Source organism: Centruroides vittatus, unplaced genomic scaffold (genome assembly GCF_030686945.1).
Source record: "Centruroides vittatus isolate TY-2023 unplaced genomic scaffold, ASM3068694v2 contig_971, whole genome shotgun sequence".
In the NCBI taxonomy this organism is placed as follows: Eukaryota; Metazoa; Arthropoda; class Arachnida; order Scorpiones; family Buthidae; genus Centruroides; species Centruroides vittatus.
Window position 1 is genome coordinate 2473414 of NW_027122644.1, and position 27091 is coordinate 2500504.

General features: G+C 27.5%; 1 protein-coding gene across 1 annotated transcript in view; it reads left to right on the forward strand.

Annotated features, from left to right (window-relative positions):
- The window catches only part of LOC136985578 (sodium channel protein para-like), a 324996-nt gene extending 298259 nt beyond the window's left edge, over positions 1–26737 (forward strand). Inside the window, 5 exon segments of the mRNA XM_067282895.1 lie at positions 6233–6496; positions 12595–12790; positions 18815–18918; positions 19006–19276; positions 23423–26737. Of these exon segments, the coding sequence (XP_067138996.1) occupies positions 6233–6496; positions 12595–12790; positions 18815–18918; positions 19006–19276; positions 23423–24480 (1893 nt within the window). The 3' untranslated portion in view covers positions 24481–26737.
- The last annotated feature ends 354 nt before the right edge of the window (positions 26738–27091 follow it).

Below are 27091 nucleotides of genomic sequence, written 5' to 3' on the forward strand. Positions count from 1 at the left end.
GATAAACTAAATATTTTACACATTATTAAAATTCATAATCAGGATACAGACATTTAAACATTAAGTCAACAACTTGAATTGTGTGTAAGCTAATTTTGAACATATTTTTAAATTGCCATACAAACATTTTTTAAAACCTTTAAATTAACAAATAGGAAATCCACACAAATGAAATAATTATGAATTAACTATTTAATTATAGCATTATGTTTATATGCAGCCAAATTTTTCTAAAAATATAAGTAAAAAAAACTTTTTGCTGTCACTTATTTACTTTATCAAAAGTAATGTATATACAGTTTAGCCCACTTAACAGAGCATTGGATTAGGGAGCACTTTGTTCAAGAAAGCAATCTTCTATGTTCCAGATTTTCTCCATTATGTTTTTCATTTAGCATATTTCCTGTTAACAGAGCACCAGATAGTAGATCAATTTATTTAAATGTGCAGCATGTTGGTGGATTTTTAGAGCAGCAATCCTCATAAGGAAGATTTATATGGGTTTAGCTTTAATCTTGTAGTACATTACTGCCCAGAACATAGTGATAGGGCTCTCTGCACTACAGTATTTGTTGAAATATTGCAATATGGTTAAAAGAAAACAAATAATGATGATGAGATTGAACAAGACTATGATGAAATGGAAGTTGTTCACAAATCAATAAAATCTGTTTCTCATAAAGATGAATTGTTTCATTTAAGCATGGTGAAAAAATATTTAGAAGAAAGTTTTCTGACTACAACACATTTCGCAAGATTGATATGGTTGAAAAGAACAATATGAATAATTATACTCAAAAGAAAATTATGGACTTTTTTCAATAAATTTGTTTTAGTTGTTTATTTCGTGAGTAGTTAGGATACTCATGTAGTTAATTCCATATCTGTGAATTATTGTAATAAAATTTGATAACAAATAAGTATAGTGCTGCAAGAATGAAGCTGTTTGTTTTTATACTGTACATTCCATTAGTGAACATTCAGAAATTTTGACATAACTGTGTTCACACTTTTCAACTAGGCTTCCTACAGTGGTAGACTGGCTCATCAGAAAATTGAAAATTGTCCAGTTAGTTATTTGCTTGGTGATCATTTCTTTACTAAACATAGGCAGTAGACTACCATGATGAAGCCTATATTAATGCTCAGTACTTCCTGGATTTTATCCCATATTCCCTAGAAGGATAGGCAAGTGCCTTAAATAAATAAATATATACATATATACAAATAATACATACATATACATTTGTATGCCTATATTTGATATATATTTTCAGGCCAAAATTTGTTGCTAATCTGACAGTGGCTTCCTTCTATGTTTCTGAGAGGAAATGGAAATAATGTGTCTAGTAAATACACTATGTTTTTATTGATTATTCAATAAAATGATAAAATTGACTATTAAAAATGAAAACCAATATGTAAGTTAGTAAAATTACATGATAGTGAATTTTAATATTTTCAAGTGTGTTATAAGTTATATAGAGCTCTTAAGATATGAAGAGTGGAGAGATTCAAATACCATGAACAATACTGTGTGATCTTGTTACTTCAGATAAGGGAGAATGAAGCAGTGATTCCAAAGATGTTCTCTTAAATGGACTCAACTGCAATAGTAATTATGCAGTATTCATAAATGTAGATAATTAGATAATAGGCAATAGGATTAGAATATGTTTTAAAATACAAATATAAAGAATAAATAACGTCATTAAATATAAGTGTGCTGCAAGAAAAATTTGTAACCATTGACATCAAAACAGAGAAAAGATTTTGATATCAGAAATTGTTTAATTTCGCAATAAATTATGAGAAGAAATGATGAATAAAATGAAAAGTCTGTAAAATAGATAGCTATTAAAATATATAAAGCAAATTCATAAGAGAAACAATGTGAATTTTTATAATGCTGTATTTCATTACAGTAATTATTCAAAAATTTTTGATTGTGCACATCATTTATTCTTGTGAAAAATTGGTCTATATGAATTTCTGTATCATATATATGTCATACTATTCCAAAATTTATATTTAAGTGAAGAATTTATGCAGATTATTGTTTGACAGATTAATTCAATATTTAAAAGTGTATTAAATAACACAGCATTTTTCCATATGTGTTCAGTTCATGTTAAGTACATAATGGCTGTTTTGAGGAACTTGATATTGAAATGCATAATATAAATAGAAAATCAATCATTCCTGTTATTCAAATAAAATTTTTTTATCTAATAACAAAGGAAAACTAAACAGCTTGATTTTGACAAGATGAAAAAATCAACCAGATATAGTTGAGATCAAATACTGAAGAACAAAATTACACTCAAACCTGTTTTTGTGCGGTCTTTTTTTTACGATTTTTTACACGTGCAATGTGTTTTGTGCAATTATTTTTGTGCAGTATACCAATTTGATTGAAATTCATATACCGCACACAAAAAATCACACAAAACAAATCGCACAAATAAAAAATCGCACAAAAATAGACCGCACAAAAACAGGTTTGAGTGTATTAGCAAAATTTGAAGTTTTCTTATATGTGGAGATCATATGCCAAAAAAAAAGAAGTGTTTCTAAATTAATTACTAAAAATATTAGTTGATTTTGAAGAATAAGCAATTGTCACAAATACAACCCTTAAGATGATATAGGAATGATTTCAGCATGCCTGACTACAATAAGTTATGAGTGCAAACAGAGATTGTGACAAAACCCATTATTTTTTTTAATCTCCTATTAAAGATTTTGAAAACATCTTATATAGATAAATAAATGTTCTTAAAAGAAAATTTGATAGCAGGTTAATAATTTTCAGTTCAAAAATGTCACTTCATCGGAAATGATATAAAGGATTAGATAATTTCCAAAATAAATTTTTTTTTTTAATGGAAAATCATACAACTAAAAATTTGTTAATATATTTGAGAAATTATGATATACCATACTTATATCTTTTATGGTTAATTAAAAGATATAAGTATGGTATATCATAATTTCTCAAATATATTAACAAATTTTTAAAATAATTTTACATATCAAGAAAGTTTTCCCTTTGATTTAAAATAAGAAAATCACGAGATTATTAGTGAAAATAACCTTTCTCTAAAAATAATGTATGAAATCTTTATTAGATACATTGGTGTTTAATACCATTAATAAGTTGCTATACAATTATGCATTACAATAAATCTTTATTGTAAATTTACAATTTCTGTTATAAATTTAGTGAAATGTGATTATGCATGTATTAGATTAAACATAATTTAAATTCATTTCTAAAAGAAAAATGCAAAATTCTCTTACTTAAAAGGTAGGTAATTTTATTTTATTTTGTAAGGTCAATTATCAATTATCGGCCACAAAATGTAAGTATTATTATTGTTTATGATGTGTTATTGTTTGTGCATGTGCTACTTTGTTTATTATTAAATTCAATGTTAGAAAAGTTATAAATATTTTGTAAAATAGTATAAATTTAAGAAAATTTTGTGTATAAAAAGGCTATTTACATGGTTGCTGTGTACACTTTCATAGCAACAACATTTTTAGAATTTTTTAATTAGTTGTTTTAAGCATATGGTACTGTAAATATTTATAGATTTCAATGTCTATGTGAATTGTATATGTTTACATAGATATATATATAGTACATTAGCTAGCATGCTATTTAAGTCTGAATAAATATGTCTTCATAATTACATTGTAAACATTATATGGACTGTCAATTAATAATTAAATTCTATACTTATAAGCCAAGTGTATTTTTATGTATTATGTATTACTGTTCATTAAAGAAACCCAACTTTTGAAATTTTTTATTTGGAAATATTTTTGAATGAACAGCAGCAACAAATTGATTGTAACCCTCTGTAACGTTGAATGAAACATGGAATCAAAATTGAAACAAAGAAACTTTTTAAATTTGAAAAAACAACTTACAAAAGAATAACATAAACATATTTATGCATAATTACAATAAACTTAAGCCAAAGACAAGAGGAGCACAGACATCAATACACTATGCTAAATTCACTATCAGCCTATTCAAATTTATTTTTTAAACATACAGTTATCTGCTTTCTTGAAGATAAAGATGTAACTTTTTTAGTAACTTATTTATTTTGACTTTCAAATAAATCATGAAAGAAACTAAAACAACTGATAAGTGTATTTCACATAGATGAAAAACAATCATACATGTTGTTTTCAAATCCAATATTTTAACATTGTATTTGAAGAGAACATTTAATTGGATTTGTATATAATACTTAAAAATAAATTTCTCAAAATGAAGACTTTTGCAAATGCATATAAAAGTTGCAGATATTTTTAATAAGTAGATAAGTGAAACCTAATTGTATAAATAATACATATAGATATCATTTTTGAATTATTGAAATTCATTTCTCAAAATACTTCAAAATGTATTTCAGCCAAAATCTCAACAATAGTAATAAAAGTTCTACTATGTCACTAAACCAATAAACCAGCAAAAGAACCACTCACTTTGGAAAATGTCTGCTTTCCAAATTGTTAGTTTATTGATTTAGTGACAGTAGGACTTTTGTTATTAATATTAACCAGAGATTGGTTGTTGTTTTCTCAACAATAGCTTTCCATATAAAAATAATAGTATAAAAAATTAAAATGTTCATATTATTAAAATATAGTTAAAGAAATATACTATATATAATACATTTATCTGTTTTTATATTTTTTTGATATAAAATTAAAATATACATTGTTAAGTGATTTTTTTACATATTTGTGATAGTTCTACAATAATTAAACTAAAAGTTAGAGGAAGATTCATATTATTTTTTTTTATATATTACCATAATTAATGAATTAATTAGTTACATGATAAATTATACATTTAAAATGATTAATACAAACATGTATCTTGTAGTTATAAATGGATATGGCACCATGTATTTAGCTATTTCATTTTTTTTTTTTTACTTTAATGATGATTAAATTATTTTGCTATATTTATATTATGTTTGTTAAATGATGATAAATATAATAAATAATATATTTTTAAAGCATGTATATTGTTACTTCTTATTTATTTTCAATTGTAATGAATTTCAATGCATGTGATTAAAATACTAAAATATCCAACAGTTTTATATTTAACTTTTGAAATTAATAATATAAAATATTTAAATTATTATTATTAATATTGTTGTTGTTGTTATTATTATTATTATTATTATTATTGAGAATATTTATTAAATCATAACAGTTCAAAATTTTTCAGACTTCTATAAAAACATTTAAGATTTTTGGTTAATGTTACCTATGGTAGCGAACATGGCAGCTCGTCTCTGAAACAGTGGAGACGCACGTTCTAACTTAACCTAACTGATTCTAATAAATTACCATAATTATTGCCAACCAAATTATTAGAATAGGTTAGAACGTGCGTCCCCACTGTTTCAGAGATGAGCCACCATGTTCGCTACCATAGATAACGTTAACCAGATTTTTATATAATACTACTACTAATTAATAATTAGTAATAATAATTATCCAGTGTACATAAACTATCAAAATTTATTTTAAAAAGTGAGTCAATTATTAATTACTTTTAATAGAAAATTAATGTTTTTAATTCTGATGGCAGACTATAAGTATTATAAAAAGTGAATTTATTTTATTGAGGATAAATATAATTTTTTATGCATGTTAATTGTTAATATACACTCTTTATTTTAATATCTGCCCATATTATTCTGGATAATTAAAAGTTGATATATAAATCTACAAATTTAAATTTATGAAATTGTTATTTTAGATATATATATATATACACACGTATGTATGTATCATGAGTCATATTTCTGTACAAAGTTTTTATATATTATTATTATATATATGCGTTTGTGTTTTTTTAAAGTTTATTTATTTATGTATGCACTTATTTTTATTTTTCTTAATTTGAATTTCTCCTTTTTAATTTAAAATAATTCTGTTCTTTTATTCTGTAAGCTGAAAATGATCAGACATTTTCAAAAACATTTCTGATCAAAATAATGTTTCTTAACAAGAATTTTAATAGTTGTTTTTCATTATTGCATATATGTATATATCAAATGAATTATTTCATATATTTGAATTGTTCAAATGTAGTTTATAACTGATTTTATGACATAAATTGTACTAATTAAAATAAAATTTTAAAATAACTATATTCTAATATTCAAATTCAATTACTATAAATTTATAGGTTGTTGTAAATGCACTTGTACAAGCTATCCCTGCCATCTTTAATGTGTTATTAGTGTGCCTCATCTTTTGGTTAATTTTTGCAATTATGGGTGTACAGTTATTTAATGGAAAATTTCATAAATGTGTGGATGAGGAGGGTGAAAAACTCAATTGGACCTTTATACCAAATAGGGAAGCATGTGAACAAAGAAATTATACTTGGTTTAATCCACTCATCAATTTTGATAATGTATTAAATGCTTACTTAGCACTTTTTCAAGTAGTAAGTATGAATTACTTAATTTGTTATATTTAATAATATTTAACATATATAAAAACATATATTATTGAAATATTAAATGTATTTTTTTATTAATTATTAAAAGTTAATTGTGAAGGAATAGCACAAAGAATGAAACTAATTAATAGACAGAATATAATATAATGTATAATATAAATTGATTTTAAGTATTAAATAAATATAAATTATTTCAGGATGTCTTAATATTTGTATAGTTTCATTCAAAAACCATATTTTACCATATTTGACATGGAATCTGTTTTTGATATAATCAACAATGAAAAAATTATTTTAATTATTTCTTATTAAGATAAAAATAAAAATTGACAAAGATATGTAAATATGAGAATACAGGGCTTGTTTACGCAACAATTGAGCACATTCACCCCATCGAAACTTTCACTCCGCTCACTATGTTGAAGGAATGGCGGTATGGAAGATCAAGATTGTGAAATCCAGATCTTGTCAGGACTGACACCAGTTAGTCAATTCCGTGGACTAACATGCATAAACAATTATTATTAAAAGGAGAAGCTAAAATTTAGTGAATGGAGCATTGTGTGAATGGTAGATAATTCGAGCTCAACAAATGAGAAAAGTCGAATAAACAACATAAACAATATTTAATGAATAAATGAAACAACTATACATGTATCTCTAAAAATAACATAAAATAACATTTGGAAGATACAATGGATACAATTAAAACAAGCTTATATCTAACTATACCTAATTCTATGCCTCGTGTAAATGCTATACGAGAGAGAGTTCACATCAATCTATTATACTACCTTCACTTGGGGTTTGATCTTCTTCTTGTCTTCATAACATTACACTGGGAGAGGATCTTGAGGAGAAGCTAGGTGCACATTATAAAGTATTTTCATCTTCTATATGGCCAACACTGTACATAATGTTGGATGATCACTCCTCAATGTATTATTATCACTTTACCCAACTAGGTGATAGCAGTATTCATAATGACCAGTCAATTTGATAAATTATGTTAAAACACCTGAAATTTATTACAATGCCCAATTTTGTTTGTTATTAGTCATAATGACCAGGTATTATGAATAATGGACTAAATGGTTAAACAACAGAATGACCTTCAAATGGTTGCTTTTACTCACTTACTCAGACTCAGCTTCTTAATGAATATACTAGAAACATCCAATACACCTTATTGCTGAGAACAACTATTTATTAACTAAAACTAATGTTTTCGGCCCAATTTATGGGCCATCTTCAGGTTACAGTTGTTCAACTCTAATACAAAATCGAACACGTTCAAAATTAAACCAAATTAGAACATACGTTTAAATTAAACTAATAGAACAAGCATATCACAAAATAATAATTAACAAAATCAAATAACATGAAAAATGAAAATGAAAATAAAAATAAAAATAAAATACTGTGACTGGTCGTAAATCTTAAGGAACAATTCTTTATGCATTAACTCAGATACCTACTGAGTCACGGCAGACGTATTTTTACGTGTGTTACGTCTTACTATGTATTTCCAGGATGACGGCAACCCCGTCGCATCCTTATAATTTAAACATCTGTCAGCCAAACTCGCTCTGTAGATTTCGCATTTCTCAGTTATGGATGACAGCGTTGGCGAGCGTACTTTTGCAAGAATTTTGGCATCTTCCCATTCAACCACTGAACCATCCGCTTGCGCCATTTTGGATAATGCTGTTGCACACCTGTTTTTTGCAACATCGTACCGGTGCTCCTTTATCCTCACTCCAAGGTTTCTATTAGTGACACCTAAGTAGTCCTTATCGATTCCCAACTGGTCATTTTTGTAGGGAATTGCATATACTCCTGCCTGCTCTTTATCATCAATTCTTTCTTTGTCGTTTCTAATCAACCTATACACTGTGGGAGCCCTTTTGCATATTATACTGGTGTTTTTGTGTCTCGCTATTTGCTTCATAATCAGGAAGAGACATTTATTATACGTAAACTTTGACTCCAGATTACAATTCTTGAAAGAGTGTCGGGCAAGAAGAATTTATCCAATGTCCATTTTTAGAATTAAGTTGCCTGATGAATGTATGTCGATACGGGAAAGAGTAAGAATGCTATGCTTAAATAATTCAATTAAACGAGCAAAGAATATAAAGTACAGAACCATTAAAGAAATAGTGGAACTCGAAGAGAATTTATTTGAAAAGAACCCGGATACATTAGCGAGTATGAATTTAAGAGTAGTTGGGTTAACGGACTAGATAAGCATTAGTTTAAGGAGGAAATACAAGAAAAAACTGCTGTGGATTTCGAAAAAGCAACCGTCCAAGGTTAAGAGCATTTTAAAGCCAACCTCGTATATATTATGGGATCAGATTCAACTCCCGCAAAGTGTTAAACAGATTCTGGAGAAAGGTCCTAATTATGTTCCGGACAACAGTAAAAACTGGAGAGGCATAGTAGCGGAAGTAGAAAGAGGAATTGTAGGTATGTGTGAAGTGGATAAGGACTATTACAGATGGAAAACGGCGTTCAAAACTGAAAAATGCTTCAGGAAGCAGAGTAAAGAATTGTGCATTAACCAGGCTAGAAGATGTTGGATGCTAATGATATAGTGGTCACTAGGGCGGATAAGAGTAAGCAGTTGGTCTTAATGAAGAAACAAAGGTATAATGAAGCCATGGATGACTATGTAAGAAAAACGGAGTGTGAAGAGGTAGACCGAGGTATTGTTGAGAGAATTGACAGAAAACTAAGAAAATTGGAAAAATCACCCATAGCATCGTTATTCCCTTTCCTAAAAGGGGCCCACATTACCTGCCCAGGCGTACCTAGGTTGTTTGGGTTCGCAAAAATACATAAAAGCAGTAAAGAGATTAGACCGGTTGTAGAGAAATGTAAAGGACCAACCTACATTCTGGAAAAACGTATGCATAGGCATTTAACACCACTAATTGAAGACTACCAATTTGTCGCAAAGGACCCGTTTAGTTTGGTTAATAACCTGCATGATATATCGTTAATGGACAATGAGATTGGGACAGTTATGGATTTCGAGAGTATGTTTCCATCAATAAATCTTACCTCATGTTTTGAGGAGTTGGTGAACCTGTTATGTGGGTTGCACCCAAAAGCATACGAGCACAGAAAAGATTTGGAGATAATGGTTGATCTAATATGCTTTCAGTCATTTTTCAGTTTCCAAGGTAAAGTTTATAAGCAGTTAAGAGGGGTCCCAATGGGCAGCCCGATGTCTGGCCTGCTCTGTGAGTTGGTCGTGGGAAAGATGGAACGCATGACACTTTTCAACTATAATGAATACATAATTATCTACAAAAGATATGTAGACGATGTTCTAATTATTTGGAAGAATGACGCAATGATACAACGATTCTTAGACCAAGTGAACTCTAACCAACATGGCTTAAAACTTAACCTGGAGCAAGTTAGTAACAAGGAGCTACGCTTCTTGGACGTTGGCATTGAATTTAAGAGTGGAGCTTTATGCACGAAGGTGTACATCAAGCCCACACATGATCCGATGTATATTCCGGCAAATTCCAATGACCCAACGGTTTATAAATTATCCGCATTTAGGGCCCTAATCAGAAGAGCGTTTTTGTATTGCTCGAATATAATGGACACGACGAATGAGCTGAGTAGAATCAAAAAGGTAGCAAAGGAGTTAGGGTTTGGAACAAGAACTATAGAGCGTTTAGTAGCGGCGTACGTAAAAACTAGGAGCAGCTCTAAGAAGAAACCGGAGGCTGGGGGTAAATTCACGAAGTTTACGTATAATGTCTCTTCCCGATTATGAAGCAAATAGCGAGACATAAAAACACCAGTATAATATGCAAAAGGGCCTCCACAGTGTATAGGTTGATTAGAAACGACAAAGAAACAATTGATGATAAAGAGCAGGCAGGAGTACAGTGGTGCCTCATATAACGTACTTAATCCGTTCCAGGTGCACGTCCGTTAAGTGAAACGTCCGTTATACGAAACGCATTTTCCCATAGAAATACATGTTAAAACATCTAATTCGTTCCGCAGCATTAAAAAAATGAACATGGGGTGCGTTCTTTTATTCCTCCGCGTAACTCTGCGCGAGCGACATCCGTTTAAAAATTCCTGCGGAACGCATTCCTAAATTCCGGTGGGAGTGCACGCGGTCGAACGGCAAAACGGCCGCTTGTAGCAGTAGTTTACGGTGGAAAGCAACATGGCGTCCTCCATGGCTCAGATAGTTTCGTTTTCGGGCCCATTATGTGGTTTTATGAATGAGAAATTAAAAATTGTGAAAGCGCGAGTTAGCGCACGCAGTGATGTAAGTGTCTTTACGAATTTTTTTTTCGAGGCTATTTTGAATGCTCTTTCAACAAATAATCCATTTTATGGTTAAATTTTACAATTGGGACCCTTCTTTTGCCTTTTAAAGCTCATATTTTAGAATTATAGATTTCCTCCATCACGATACTATCGATAGTGCGGGCGCCGCCATCTTTCTTTCTTTCACCGTCGTTCCTAAATGCCTACAAACAGCAGCGCACTCCCATAGTAGCGGAGACGCAGAGCGACCGCTATTAAAGAACACACCCATGGAGCAGTCACCAATTATGCCGGAAAGTCCGTTGTTCGCAGCCAGTCCATTGCTCGAGTCACGTAACGGCCAAACAGAAAGTCCGTTGTTCGCAGCGTCCGTTATTCGAGGCGTACGTTATACAAAGGCACCACTGAATATGCAATTCCCTACAAAAATGACCAGTTGGGAATCGATAAGGACTACTTAGGTGTCACTAATAGAAACCTTGGAGTGAGGATAAAGGAGCACCGGTACGATGTCGCAAAAAACAGGTGTGCAACAGCATTATCCAAAATGGCGCAAGTGGATGGTTCAGTGGTTGAATGGGAAGATGCCAAAATTCTTGCAAAAGTACGCTCGCCAACGCTGTCATCCATAACTGAGAAATGCGAAATCTACAGAGCGAGTTTGGCTGACAGATGTTTAAATTATAAGGATGCGACGGGGTTGCCGTCATCCTGGAAATACATAGTAAGACGTAACACACGTAAAAATACGTCTGCCGTGACTCAGTAGGTATCTGAGTTAATGCATAAAGAATTGTTCCTTAAGATTTACGACCAGTCACAGTATTTTATTTTTATTTTTATTTTCATTTTCATTTTTCATGTTATTTGATTTTGTTAATTATTATTTTGTGATATGCTTGTTCTATTAGTTTAATTGGTTAATGTTACCCTTGGTGCCAAGATGGCGGCTTGTCTCTGATTCCAGCAAGGAAACAGTGGGATGCACATTCTAACCTAACCTAACCTTACCTAACCTATTCTAATAAATTACCATAATTATTAGCAACCAAATTATTAGAATAGGTTAGGTTAGGTTAGAACGTGCGTCCCACTGTTTCCTTGCTGGAATCAGAGACAAGCCGCCATCTTGGCACCAAGGGTAACATTAACCGTTTAATTTAAACGTATGTTCTAATTTGGTTTAATTTTGAACGTGTTCGATTTTGTATTAGAGTTGAACAACTGTAACCTGAAGATGGCCCATAAATTGGGCCGAAAACATTAGTTTTAGTTAATAAATAGTTGTTCTCAGCAATAGGGTGTATTGGATGTTTCTAGTATAGGTTGCTTTTAAGTATCAACTGCATATTTTCAAAGTTACATGTGGTTTTAATTTGTTCTGCATTATTTTAAATTGCACTCTTTTTTAATATTGATTATTTTTTTGTTGAAATATTTAATATAGATTAAATAATAAAAAATATATAAAGTTAATAATGTTTTCAAAAATTATTTTGAATTACAAAAAATGTGGAGAGTATCTTGAAACAAAGTAAAATATCAGAGATAAACTTCAAAGGTAACTGGAAACAGAGCAACTAGTATTTAATAATTTTGTATGGAATCATTATTCATATCTTATCAAGAATTTAGAATACTTTATTTTATGAAAAACATTATTATTATTAACTGAAAATTTTTATATAAGTTAATTGTAATGTTACATATAATTTTTCATCATCATCATTTTTTTTCAAAGATGATAAGAAAATATTTTTATTTTCAAGGCAACATTTAAAGGTTGGATAGACATTATGAACGATGCAATTGATTCTAGGGGAATTGGCCAACAGCCTAAAGATGAAGATAATATTTATATGTATTTGTATTTTGTATTTTTCATTATTTTTGGCTCATTCTTTACTCTGAATTTATTCATTGGTGTCATCATTGATAATTTTAATGAACAGAAAAAAAAGATAAGTATATTTTATATGTTATAATATTTTTAGTTAAAAAATTTATTCATAAGTAAATAATAATTAATAATATGAAATTTTCATTACTTATTTTTATTGAAAAATGAATTATATAAATGTATTATTGCCAGTTGTATCTGATATTGCTCTATCTTTTAGTTTATCATTAATAATTGTTAGATTACTTCCAAATAAAATATGTTCAAAATTTAAATTAATAAAGTTTTTTTTTATAGTTTCAATAATTTACTTGGATATAAATTAAAATTTATGATTATTATTAAAAATTATAAACATTAGTTTACTTGTATCTTTTTATATATTAGATTATATTTTAGATTTACTGTAATTTAAATAATATTTCTAAAAAAGATATAGAAAACAAAAACAAAAGAAATATCATATATAAGAAATAACATTCTAAGCAATAATATCAGCCACTCTTTTGATATTTAAAAATCCCTATTATAGAACCTTTATTGATGAAAATGTTGAAAAATATTCTATTTAGAAATATAAATTAAACTCTAATAATGCCTACATATGGAAGTGTATGTTATGTTTATTATTCGATATTTTGATTTCAAATGAAAGTTAAAAGTTAACTGCTATTAACACATTTGCTATGATAGATCTGATAGCAATTCAACATGTTAATAGGATTATATATCAGTCAAGCACATGCAGTGGTGGACCATTTATATATAATGTATATATGTGCATGTTTATATGGTCCTATGTTTAGTATATATTCCTGGGTCAAAATTTGTTGCCAGTCCAATGCTGAGCATGTGTCTGTTGTGTTAATGAATTCAAATGATCTGTTAATTATTAACATTTGTGAAAGACTACTATAAATTTATCACAGTATCTTGTGTTTTGTACCATTTGTGTTTCCAAAGTTTTATAAATTTATACTGCGTGACTGTCTGACATTAATATATTAAATAAGAAAAAATAATTAATTCAAATAATATCAAAACTTTGTAAATATATAAATGTACTACTCATTATTCTCACAATAATTTCACTTCTTTTGAAAATTCTAATTTATTATCTAGATCTTATTTAAATATTAAAAGAATATGTACAGTCATTTTCTATCAATTTTATATTACGATATTTAAGTTGATTTTATAAATTATCTGGTTTTTATTAACATACTTCAAGAACACTTCTGCATTAGCGGTTTTTATTAACATACTTCAAGAACACTTCTGCATTAGCAATTCTGAACTTTATAAAGTTATTGTATGTTTGCATGACTCAAAAAGTGCATCTTTTAAAAATTATAAGAAATCATATAGGTTAAAATAAAAAATGTAATTAGGTTTAAACAAAAACTTAAGAAAAAACAATTTTTTGAAAATTACTATTAAACATATCACAGTGAATATATTAATTAGTTTTTAAAAAAAATCAATTTATTAATAAATGGTTTTGATAACCTTCAAATGTATTTTATTTTTAGTTTTCTGGAAACACAACAGTTTATAATGAAAAAATGACGAAATTGATATGTTTTATGATTACACTCAAACCTGTTTTTGTGCAGTCTTTTTTTGTGCGATTTGTTTTGTGTGATTTTTTTGTGTGGGGTATATGAATTTCAATCAAATTGGTATACTGCACAAAAATAATTGCACAAAATACATTGCACATATAAAAAATTGCACAAAAACAGGTTTGAGTGTACATTTGGGAAATTTTTTCAAATTATGCATGACTTATTTGTTTTAATATTAATATTTAAACTCTGGTTTTATTTGCATAGTAAAATAGAAAATTAATAAGTTTAAGCTTCTATACAAAAAGTAGCATGTTGAATAAATTCAAATTAAGCATGAACATAATTTTTATATTAACTGATATGCAAAATTATAGAATTTTATCAGAATTTTATCATTATCAGATACAATGTTGTAGAAGTAATAATCATAATTTTGCATTTTTTCTGATATGCAAAATTATAGAATTATGCATATCAGATAAAAATGATAGGATGAAATCCTGCTTCAGTACTGTCTTTTCCCTTAAACATTTGAAAATTATTAATTTATTTATTTAATGTTGGGAGAATAATGATGAGACTCTCTGATCTTTTGTTCTATATTTTTATTCTATAACATTACGACTAACTTGACTATATACACTTCAGTACACTACAGGACGAGATGAACACACAACTACACATTGGTCACACATGAAAAAGGTGTTCTAACAGGTTTCTTTTGTCTCCTTAACTCTTTGTTCTTGGGGTTTAACATAGTGTTGTCACTTTATATTCTGCACATAATATATTTATTTTCTCTCCAGTAACAATTAATTATAATTATTAAAATATTTTTAGGATTATAGCATCATCTACTTTTACATTCACTTGTTCATATTACTAAACCAATAATTAAAGACTAGATAAAAAAAAAGAAACTTTCTATATACTTGACATCCATTGCTGATATAATACAATGTTGTAGAAGTAAAAATCATAAAAAATACTGTAAAATAATTTGAAATTTTGTATTGCATAGCGAATGAATGTTATAACTACAAAATACTGATTTTTCTTTGATCTTTCTTCTCTTTTTTAAAAAAATAAAAAAAAATACATTGCACTAATATTGTTTTAACACACATTAGAGAGAAACTTTTAAAAAAAGGCAAAATTTAGTCCTGCAACATATAGTATAGTAGTTGAACATCTTATCCACTTGTATATGCTGCTAACATATTATCCATATAATACAGTACATAAGGAAGATATAAAATTTTACTCATTTTTCTCACAAATACTTGAAAATTTTATCAAGTGGCTTTACTGGAGGGGCAGTATTATGATATATATCAAACTCAACAAAATTGAAGAAGTCACCTCTGGTGGTCTCCTTGTTAGCAAACAATAATTGAAAATTGTTAATTTTCATTGTTTTCAACATACAGGTAACCCCCCCATATAACACGCGGCACTTCTATAGCATGGATTTACTCTAACACGGTTTGAGAATTGGGTAAAACCCTCGTACAACATGAAATGTAATTAAAAGTATTGAAAGTGAACTTCATCTAATTTGAAATTAGGGAAATCCCCGTACAACAGTTTAATAAATGTGATAAAGCTTTTAAGTATGAAAGATACCTCATTTGACATTTTTCACTCAAGTGCATACATACTATCAGATTTCCTGCATAATTTTTGTGAACTATTAGTACTTAAGTATAGTATGTAAGTTTTCTTTTTCTGCCTTCTGTTGATACACATGGTCCTTCTTGAAACTTGTTTCAGTGTTACCAGATCTCGACGCTTCTGCTTTTGGTGTTGTTTAATTTATATTAATATGTTTCGCTTCTTAAGAAAATTTTAATAAAGATATTTATCTTAATTATGAAAATATAATAGCATGTTTTTTAATTTTTGGAACCTAACCCCTCTTTTCATACTAATTCTTTGTTTCATTAATGAATAAGGTATTTTTATTTATTAATATAACTTTTGAATGTATAATAATAATATTATTATTATTATTATACATTAATATTAATAATATTATTATTATTAATTTATATTTATATTTTTAAATAAATAATTTAAAATGAAATATATTTGTTTGTAATGCCTTATTTAATTTAATGTGTTTATTATTTTATTATTAAAGAAAGACGTACATATTATCATGTTTTGCTGTTTCCTTTAAGGTAAGTTCACTTAATAAGAAACTATTAAATAATAAAATTATTAAGTCAGTCATCTTAGAAATTGACATAATTTATAAATTGATCAACATATTCACATAAACTCTCATTTTCATATTTTCATAGTACATAATATTAATAAGTCCATTTAGTTTATTACAATAATGTTGATTATTATCATTTATATTTTCAATTTTTATTTAAATACATGTTTAAAGAATTTAAGTCACAGTTTACACATTTCTTATATGACATTTTCTAGTTGATACAATCAATTCTATATTTAAGTGCTAATTTGAAATATATTTTAATAATAAAATAAAAGCAATAATATCTTTTATATCCTAGATGAAAATTATATTAGTTTTTTTATCATATATTTTGTTGGGCTACAATTTGAAAAAAATTATAGACCCATAAATTTCCAGTCATGTGTCTGTTTGTCTTTCCATAATCTCGAGAAAGCAGTTAGATAGATGAAAGCTGAGACCAGATATGGAAAGCTTAGGGGCAGGAGGCCCTGATTAACTATATATGAACTTCTGACGCAAACCAGAAGTTACATTATTTCAATTCAAAAATTTCCGAAAGGAGCTAGATCAGGACTTCTTAAACTATGGGTCGCAACCCCATTTGGGGTCGCTTAGCAAAATCTTGGGGTCGCAAGATTTTAATGCAAAATATTGAAAATAATTTTTGTAACTATAATAAATACAATTTTACAACTTTTTGTGCAGTTTTTAATTTTATATTTTTGTATGTTTTTAAACAAATTCTAAAACTATATTTTTTCAAATGTATATATATTGTTACCTAATCAATAAATCATCACAAAATGTTTATATATCTTTATTTTATATTTTTGGGGGTTGCAAAAAAAATCACAATCATAAATGGGGTCATGAATAAAAAAAGTTTAAGAAGCCCTGAGCTAGATGGATGACCAGTGCTAATGGAAAAGTATGAGGTACAGGGGCAAGACACTACAGTACTAATTTGGGATGGGAGAGCATATATTTTAAATTAAATAAATTAAAAATATATTTAAAAATTACAGCCCAGCATTGTGATGATGTCACAATAAATTACTTGTTTATTTTACTCTTAATCTTTATATGATTGATATTCATTATAGTAATACTCTTAATGTAGCAAATATTTTACTATTCATTTATAGAAAAATTTTCTGTTTAAAAAAATTGAAAATTTAAGCAAAATTAAATTCTAATTCACTTTATAAGAATAAATATGATATTCATCATTTTGAGATGTTAAAATAATGATATATAATAAGGACCAGTTTTATCAGCCTTCATTATAATCCTAAGTCCACCAATTTCTAACAAGTTGTTAATTAAAAGAATTAATTTCATTATAAAGTTCCATTTTATCAGTGTTCTTAACTCAATGAACCATTTCCTAATAACTCTCTGAGTCATGACAGGAAACATGATTGGTTCCGTAATAATTTTGTCATTACTCTTTGATGTCAAACATCTTGTATTGAATGTGTGTATGTGTCTGAACCAAAATCAAAACAAAAAGAACTTCAGATTATACAAATGTCAAGAAGAATGTTTTTATTGATTTGATTCAAAAATATAAAAGTATAATTGAAAATATACAAACCAATAATGATATTTTAAACAAAAATAAAAAAATGTGGGAAAAACTTAACTTGATTTTAACTTAAATACACACATTATAATAAACAACAGCGAAGGAATCACTATATTAGAGTTAAAAATTGCTTTCTCTGAACAGTTTTTTAGTCTTACATTTTCAACAAACTTGATATACAACAATTATACATTAAACAGTATTTTTCATCTTGCTTTTAACTTAATGCACCTGCACTACTATGAAATTTTATGCTCCAGAATCAGATTTTTAAAATAACAAGTTTAATATGCATACATCAGTTAAATTTTACCAAAATTTGTTGAAACCATGAAACATTTAAATCAAAAAATAATTTAATGATGATAATTTCAACAAGTTCAATTTATCATCTTTAGGCAAATAAATACAATAACTTTATACAGTAAATTTCTCAAATATAAAATATACAAAAATAAATATTTACATTGTTATTATTATTATTTATTTATTTTATTTAACATAAATAAATAAATAAATAATTACCCTTATTATTCATTTAGAAATTTTAAATTTATATTTTTAAGTTTTATTTTAATAAAAGTTATTTAGAAATTTTTTATATTGGATTTTATTATTTCTTCACATATCTGTTATTATTTCATATTTATAGATTTAAAATGTTGATGATGATGAATTACACTATTATTAACACTGTAAATAACTTTTTTTTATTTAGGGGGTTCCCTGGAGATGTTTATGACAGAGGACCAAAAGAAATATTATAATGCCATGAAAAAAATGGGAGAGAAGAAACCTGCAAAAGCTATTCCTCGACCAAGGGTAATTTAAATTTATGCCACAGTACATTTTTATATATACATATTATTAATCAAAATAATAAATATTTATTAATATTTTCTTTTTCAGTTTAAATTACAAGCAGTTGTATTTGATCTAATTACTAACACAAAATTTGACATGGCAATCATGTTATTTATTGGACTTAATATGTTGGTGATGGCAATGGAACATTATCATCAGACTGAAACGTTTGACAGTATTTTAGAAAGATTAAATATATTCTTTATTGCCATTTTCACTACTGAGTGTGTATTAAAAATGTTTGCGCTTAGGTGGTATTATTTCAAAGAGCCATGGAATGTATTTGATTGTGTGGTTGTAACTTTGTCCATTTTAGGTAAGACATTTTATCTTTGCAATGGTTAAAATGTTTTAATATTGTCTGTTAATCAATTCAAAATATACACAATAAATACATTAATTTATTACAAATTAAACATATTATTAATTTAGCTTATTTTTATTACTTTTTAAGTTTATTTTGTTGTTTTCATTTTCTTTCATTATTAATTATTTTATATTATATTATTTATTATAAATCATTTCTAATTAAATCAAAAATTCTTATTCTTTTCTTAAATATATATTAATTGCACTTTATTTTATGATAAAAAAGAACTTTATTATGCAATTTTTAAAATTTTACATGTAAAATATATCTGTAATTTAATATAACTTTCATTATAAAGTATAAAATTTAGAATTTATTATAAGTCATATAAATCAGTAGAAATAAATTAAATTAAATCAATATATTGTGTTTTTTTAACAATTAATCATATAAATAAATAGAATTTTTAAGAGCCAATCATTTATCAGATTGAAAAAAAAAAGAACATACCTGAGTTTTTCAATGATATCAATTTTTATAATCATTGAGAATTTAATCATTCTGAAAATTTTATATTTTTTAAATTTTATTTGTAGATTATATACACATCTATAATATATTAATTCAAAAATTATTTTTACTTTAAATTTAAACAATAAAGTAAGAAAAAAAAATTTTCTATAATCAGTAATGATGTATAGAAAAAAACCAGATATTAATATCATATCATTTAAATGTTAAAATTATATATGATTTAAAAATAAAAAAATTATGATTAAATGAATAATTATTTCGAATATTGTTGGAGAAATAAACCTTTAAACAAATATATCATATGATTTAGAAAAATTTTTCAATTACTATCAGTCTTCATTAATATGAAGTTGAAAGGTCTTGATTGGCACTTTGTATTAATGAAATTTGTATTAACATTGAAATGTTTAGCTTCCTTCATCCACAGGACTGCAAATCTACTTTGCATAAACTGATAACATAATAACAGGGTTTGATTGTATTTATATCATTTGTAATAGCATTTTTGGATCACGTATGTTAAAAACAAGTTTAAAATTACAGCATTAATCTTACCCAACTGTATCTTTAAGTGTACTGTACTATACATATAAATATAATTTCATTATAATTAAATTTTTTGTTATTTGGGATCTGATTTGTTTTTATGCAGTTTTTGACATATTGGATTATGCAAATTATATTGAACACATATCAGTTCTGTACAGTTTAATACAGAATCTATAAAACTGAATTGTGACATCAACATTATCTAATGAGACATGATATAATCTATAATCAAACAAAAATAGAATTTAATTAAAATTGACAGGTTTTAGAAATATATACCTTAAATTGGTTTTTGGCTCAATATATTTTGATAAGATCCTTAGTTATGTAAGATTTAGAATATGAACTGTCAAGAGGATAATATATATATCTTGATTATGACAGAATTTTTTTTATCATAATCAAGATATCATTTTCGTCTATCACATCAACAAACTGTGAAATTCCTCATAGAGCTCTATCATTTTCTTTATTAGAACTATATGTTTCTGCTTTATCCTCATCATTTTAATTGTTTATTTTCATTCTTTATTAAATTGAATATCACAGCTAAAATTTTCTAATTTGGGATATATAAATTTATTTTCATTTTTTAAAGGATCTTATTTCAAAAGCACTTATTTTCTTTAAACATTTGCTGGTAATGGGAGATTTTGTTACATCCATCCTATTTTAGCAAAAATTATTGCTTTTGAAGTAGGTAGAAGTAGAATTCAATATTATATGAGAAAATAATCTGCTTTAATATAAAACAAATTCTGATGATTTCTCAAACTACATAAAACAGGGTTTTGAGTTTATGTAATTTAAGAAATTATAGTTTTAGCTAGTCATCAGATGCATTCTCTGTGTGCATCATAATTTTCAGTAATGTAGATTGAATAAAAAGGGAATAACATGGCTTATGTTATGGAAATATTATGTTGGGGAATAAATGTTTTTGGATATTAGAATTTTTATGGGCAGTCAAGGATCTGTTCAGATCAATCTATAAGAAACCATCACATTCTGATAATCACAATGTTTGTTTTCAATGTATAAATTATTTAGATATTGTTCAAAGTAGAAAGATATGAATGATGAAACCAAGATACTTGTAAGATAGTTTAGGAATTATAATTTTCTAAATTGATATTAATAAGATATGATCACATAATTTTGTCTTACAAAATCAATTGATAATGGTGCAATCCTATATTGATCAAGTTTTTTTTTTATATTAACAAATATTAAATTAAAAATATAAATCATTTTATTTCTGAAAAGTTAAAAGTGAGAAGATACAAGTTTATTGAAATATATAATTAATAACATATTTATTTCTTATGATTAAGAATGAAAAAGAAACTGGGCACACAACAGTTAATATTTACTCAGCATGCACAGTTCAAAACTTTTCAAACAGTTCAAAATCAAATTTCTCCCAAATTTAGTATTTAAACTTTGAAACATTCAAAGTTAGTCAATCAAAGTATAAGGTAGCACTGTATTATAGAAATAATTAATCTTATTTTGCAATTGATATCAAGAATGAGTTCTGATATTAAACTTTTAATTTACAGCCTTTAATCTTAAGTGTTTTTATATTTTAAAATTAATATTTAAAAGCCATTATTATTTGAATCTTTATGTGAATCATACTGAAGAAAATGTCACTGATTACACTGCCTAATAAATATTAAAATTTTAATTTAAATGAATATTTTCATTTAATGAAAGAACCAAAATTAAAATTTCAACATAATAGAAACTAACAAAATACAGTAAAATCTCTTCAAAACATATCTGCTACAAAGGAACCTGTCTAAATAAAACATAAACCTCAGAATGGAAAGATTTTCTATATAAAATAGTAATACAAACTGGGAACATGTCTGTTGTAGAAACAGAAGACTGTTTGGGTACCAATTGCATAACATAATATGAATAAAATGGAATTTCTTGGCATAACCTTAGCTAAATTAAAATTTAATTAAAATACAGTCCAAGGATATTGCATCCTCTGTACACTATAAGCATATTTTGGTATTTTTAACATGTCTTTGAAACATAAAACACTTACATTGGAGGAGAAACAATTCTAAATATGAATTGTGAAAGATGTTTTCAACAGATTTTACTGTACAAACATTCAGTTTTCATATTAATGAATTTCTTATATGTTAATTTTTATGAATGGTTTCTAACATATTTATTTTCAGTATTAGTTCAAAGTCAAGAATTGTAATCCAAATTTTATTTACTATGTTCACTATCAGATTTACAATTGAATACATGAATGGTGTTATGTAATGAAAGGTGTTATGTTACAATCATTCAAAACTTGATTGTTCAGCATGGATGAAGGTGCAATATATTCATCTCTCACATACTATCAGTAAAGATTTCAGAAATTAAACAACATTGTAATACTGTCTGTATTACACTATTTCATTGATATATTTACAAAAAAAAATTACATAGTAAAAATTTAAACATCAATTTACTCAAAACTTTGATTTTCTATGATAACATCTTGTCATTCCTCACTCATGCCCTCAATTGTTAAATATATATTCTGTTTGCAAAGAGAAAAGTATCATCATCATAAATATAATTTAATAGAAATAATGACTATATATTAATAATAATTTAATAAAGTTAAAATAGAAATTTATTCTGCAAAAATTGCCATTATTCTAAAATGTATATAACATTGAATGTTGTTAAATATAAGTTGCAAGCTGCACAAGTTATAGACAGTGCACTGTTTATTAGACTAAATACAATATTTCTCTCTAAAGCAGATTTATGTTGTACAGATCAGTTTAGTTCTATATACAAGGTGATCCAGAAGTTTGTGTTATTATTTGTGATTTAGTCACTTCATAGAAAGTAATAAATTGGAATCATGAATAACAACAAGTAGCTGTTCCAAACTAATTTTAACCATTCTTAAATAGTTTTAAAATATAGTTCAATTAGCTGACTTAGTTTACCAAGTATATATTAAATTTTATTAATTTATTTAAATTGCATTATAATTTATTTAGTAAAAAGATGCATAACATTCTTATTTTCTTTTTATAGGCATTGCAATCAAAGATCTGATAGCAAGTTATTTTGTGTCACCTACTCTTCTTCGTGTGGTTCGTGTTGTAAAAGTTGGTCGTGTCCTCAGGTTGGTCAAAGGGGCCAAAGGGATTCGAACCTTGCTTTTTGCTCTTGCCATGTCTTTGCCAGCACTCTTTAATATTTGCCTTCTGCTTTTTCTAGTTATGTTTATCTATGCCATATTTGGAATGTCTTTTTTCATGACTGTAAAACATCGTGCAGGCATTGATGATAATTTTAATTTTGAAACATTTGGCCAATCAATGATTCTTTTATTTCAAATGTCAACATCAGCAGGTTGGGATAGTGTGTTATTAGGTATTATGGACGACAGTGATTGTGAACAAGGTTCTGAAGATGAAGGTATTGAAGGAAATTGTGGTAAACCAGGTGTGGCCGTTGCCTACTTGATCTCCTATTTAATTGTCAGCTTTTTAATTATAATTAATATGTATATTGCCGTCATTCTTGAAAACTACAGTCAAGCCACAGAAGATGTACAGGAAGGCTTGACAGCAGATGATTATGATATGTATTATGAAATATGGCAGAAATATGATCCAGAAGGTACACAATATATCAAATATGAAGATTTGAGTGACTTCCTTGATGCTCTAGAAGAACCACTGCAGATTGAGAAACCTAATAAGTACAAAATCATTGACATGGATATCACAATATGTAAAGATGATCTTATGTATTGTGTCGACATTCTAGATGCACTGACCAAGGATTTCTTTGCAAGAAAAGGTACTGCTATAGAAGAATCTGCAGAGCTTGGAGAAGTTGCTCCTAGGAAAGATGTAGAAGGTTATGAACCAATCAGCAGTACGCGTTTCCGTCAACAGGAAGAATATAATGCTCGTGTTATTCAAAGAGCATGGCGTCATTATAAAGGGTGTAGTGCTACTGAACCTCGTCAGCAACAGACTGCAATTGTTATTGAAAGTGATGGCCATGTAACTAGAAATGGTCACAAAGTTGTGATTCATTCTAGGTCACCAAGTGTTACAAGTCGTTCCACAGATGTGTGATATTTATAAACAGGGAATGGGGGCTTTCTACATCAACATTATCTACACAGAAATTGGTTGATGAATGATCGCTGACAATATCTGCATGAAGTGTATATTTTTATATTCTTTATGCACGGGTTGAGTACCAGTCTGCTTGCAACACCTGTACTTGGTTGACATAAACCAATGTTTTCCATGTTATTTTTCTAATGACTGATTAGTTGTAATTATGGTCTATTTACACTACTTGTAAATATGCAAACTAAAAAAAAAGGGATAAAGGTCCCATTCTTGTTGCTACAATAGGATAAATGTGGAGGCATCTAAGTTTTACTTTGTTTTATATATATTATGATTTATAGACATTTTACGGATTTTAGAATGTATTTTTTATTACATATAATGTTATGACATAACAAAGTGCTTTTATTTACAAAGTTTCCAGAGTTTAAAGGAAAAATATGTCAGAAATTACTAGAGAGTGATTGTTAAATTGTTATTATCATTATTCTGAAAGTTTGTTTTTTACTTGTGTATATAAATTATATATATATATTATATATAATACATAAATGGAAGCAGAATTTGTACTGCTTCTCTAACATGTTAAATTTATTCAAAGGGAAGAGATGCAAATTATTTAAGTTTTTGTTACCTAATATAATTTATTTATTTTTTAGCACTTTGGACATTTAATCAATGCCAAATGAAATGAATGTTTTAACTAGAAAACTTCAGTGCCCACCATTTACACAGAATGTGAAGGATGTAAATGTGATTCCAATAGAAATATGATTCTGTATCAGTAACAACTCACAGGTGGGTTGGAGGTGGTTCTTGTTAAGTTAGCTGTTTTCAAAAACTAAATTCGAAAGATTCTGCTTAAGAACAGGGTTTCTTATAAGAAGAAATATAAAAATGTAAGGGGATCATTCCCCTTATCAGTGATAATGTATCTATAAGAATCTTCCTCAGTTTTTCTGCTTCCTAAGCTGATGGCATTAAAAATTTTGCACTTACGAATAGATTCATGTTATCAGCATCAAGCTGTGAAATTGGGTGGCAAACAACTTCAGCTATGTTACAAGAGTGTTGTTATAAAAGGAGTATACAGCTTTGAGGGTATAGGGGTGGGAAAATCAATGCTTAATTATCTCATGTCCTAATACCTCTGCACTGTACCTTTAAATGTATAACACTCTACAAAGCTCAGTTTTCCTGCCGCTTTTAAATGAGCAGAGAAAGTGAAAGAGTGATAAAAGTAACTAATCTACAAAGTTATTGGCTGAGTTCAGAAGTTGGACTTTTGGCCACCAGACTTTGAAAAGCAGAGATTATCAAAACTCTGCAAAATCTTAAGAGATTTTATTTATCATGTGCCTTTCTGCGTTGTTACTGTTGTCACAAGAAAGCATAATCATTGCATCATAAATCAGCTTCCCACGCAACAATACTTGCTTTCTTATATCCTTTCCAACATTTTTCAAGCCATATAGATAAGACTATGGTTTCTTTTCAAAGTGCACAACATTATTTCATAAAAAGAAAAAAATGAAGCAGATCTCACCATTGGCTTGATGTCTATACTGCTAGTATATATAAAAGCTCAAGACTGCAAATAATTTATAATATCCTATACCACACTATGCATTGGATTTTATTTGAACACAACTAAAGTGGTGGTTGTATAATTAATTCTAAATGTCAAGAATATAAAGGTTTTTGTTAGTTTCTTCTCTTCTGGGAAAATCATCACTCCATGTAAAAAAAAAATCAGAAAAATCTAGCATAAATTATCGCCTGTTATACATAGCAGGAGCTAGTATAGAATTATTACCTAACTCCAATCCTAGTAACTTAGTTGCCACTGAAATAGGCACTCTAGCATTCATGAAAGTTTTATTAGCTTTGAAAACAATGCAATCACAGGATAAAACACTGAAGAGGAATGTGATACATTCCTGTCATCCTGTCTGTTCTAGTGAAAAAAAAATTTAAAAAATATATGAAAAACTTATGTTTCAAAGAGCCTGAACTCTAACTCTTAACTACAAAGCATGGCTTTGAGAATGACAAGTTTATAATGGAAGAATCTGCTATGCTGAAGATTGCTTCAAGACCTTGACTCGCCATTTCCATCTTACCACCCAGTTTCAATCATTTTCTCAATTATGCCTTTTCAGCTTGTACTTACTTTGTAAAATGTTTCACAGTTTGTACCATACTGCCTGTAAATACATCATTGAATAAATTTTTGATAATTTATCACAACGAACCAATGCTCAAGCCAAAGTCTGCTGCATTGTGATTTCTTGACTAAATTAATCTTTACACTTCAACAAAAGCTAACTTACACGACGACGGTATGAAAATTCGTCTCGGAAGCAACTAATCATCACACGTTTACTATTAGCATTTATTGTTGTTTAAAGCTATAAATATTGAACCAAATAATATAGAAAAAATTTTATAATTGCAAAAAATCATAGATTTAAGATAAAATATTTTGATTGAGTTATGTATAAAATTTTTAAAAAAATGTCATTTTATTCTAAAAATTTATCAACTAACTCATAAAATAATAGATTTGTATATGAATCTCATAAACATAAAAATTTAAGTTTGTTTT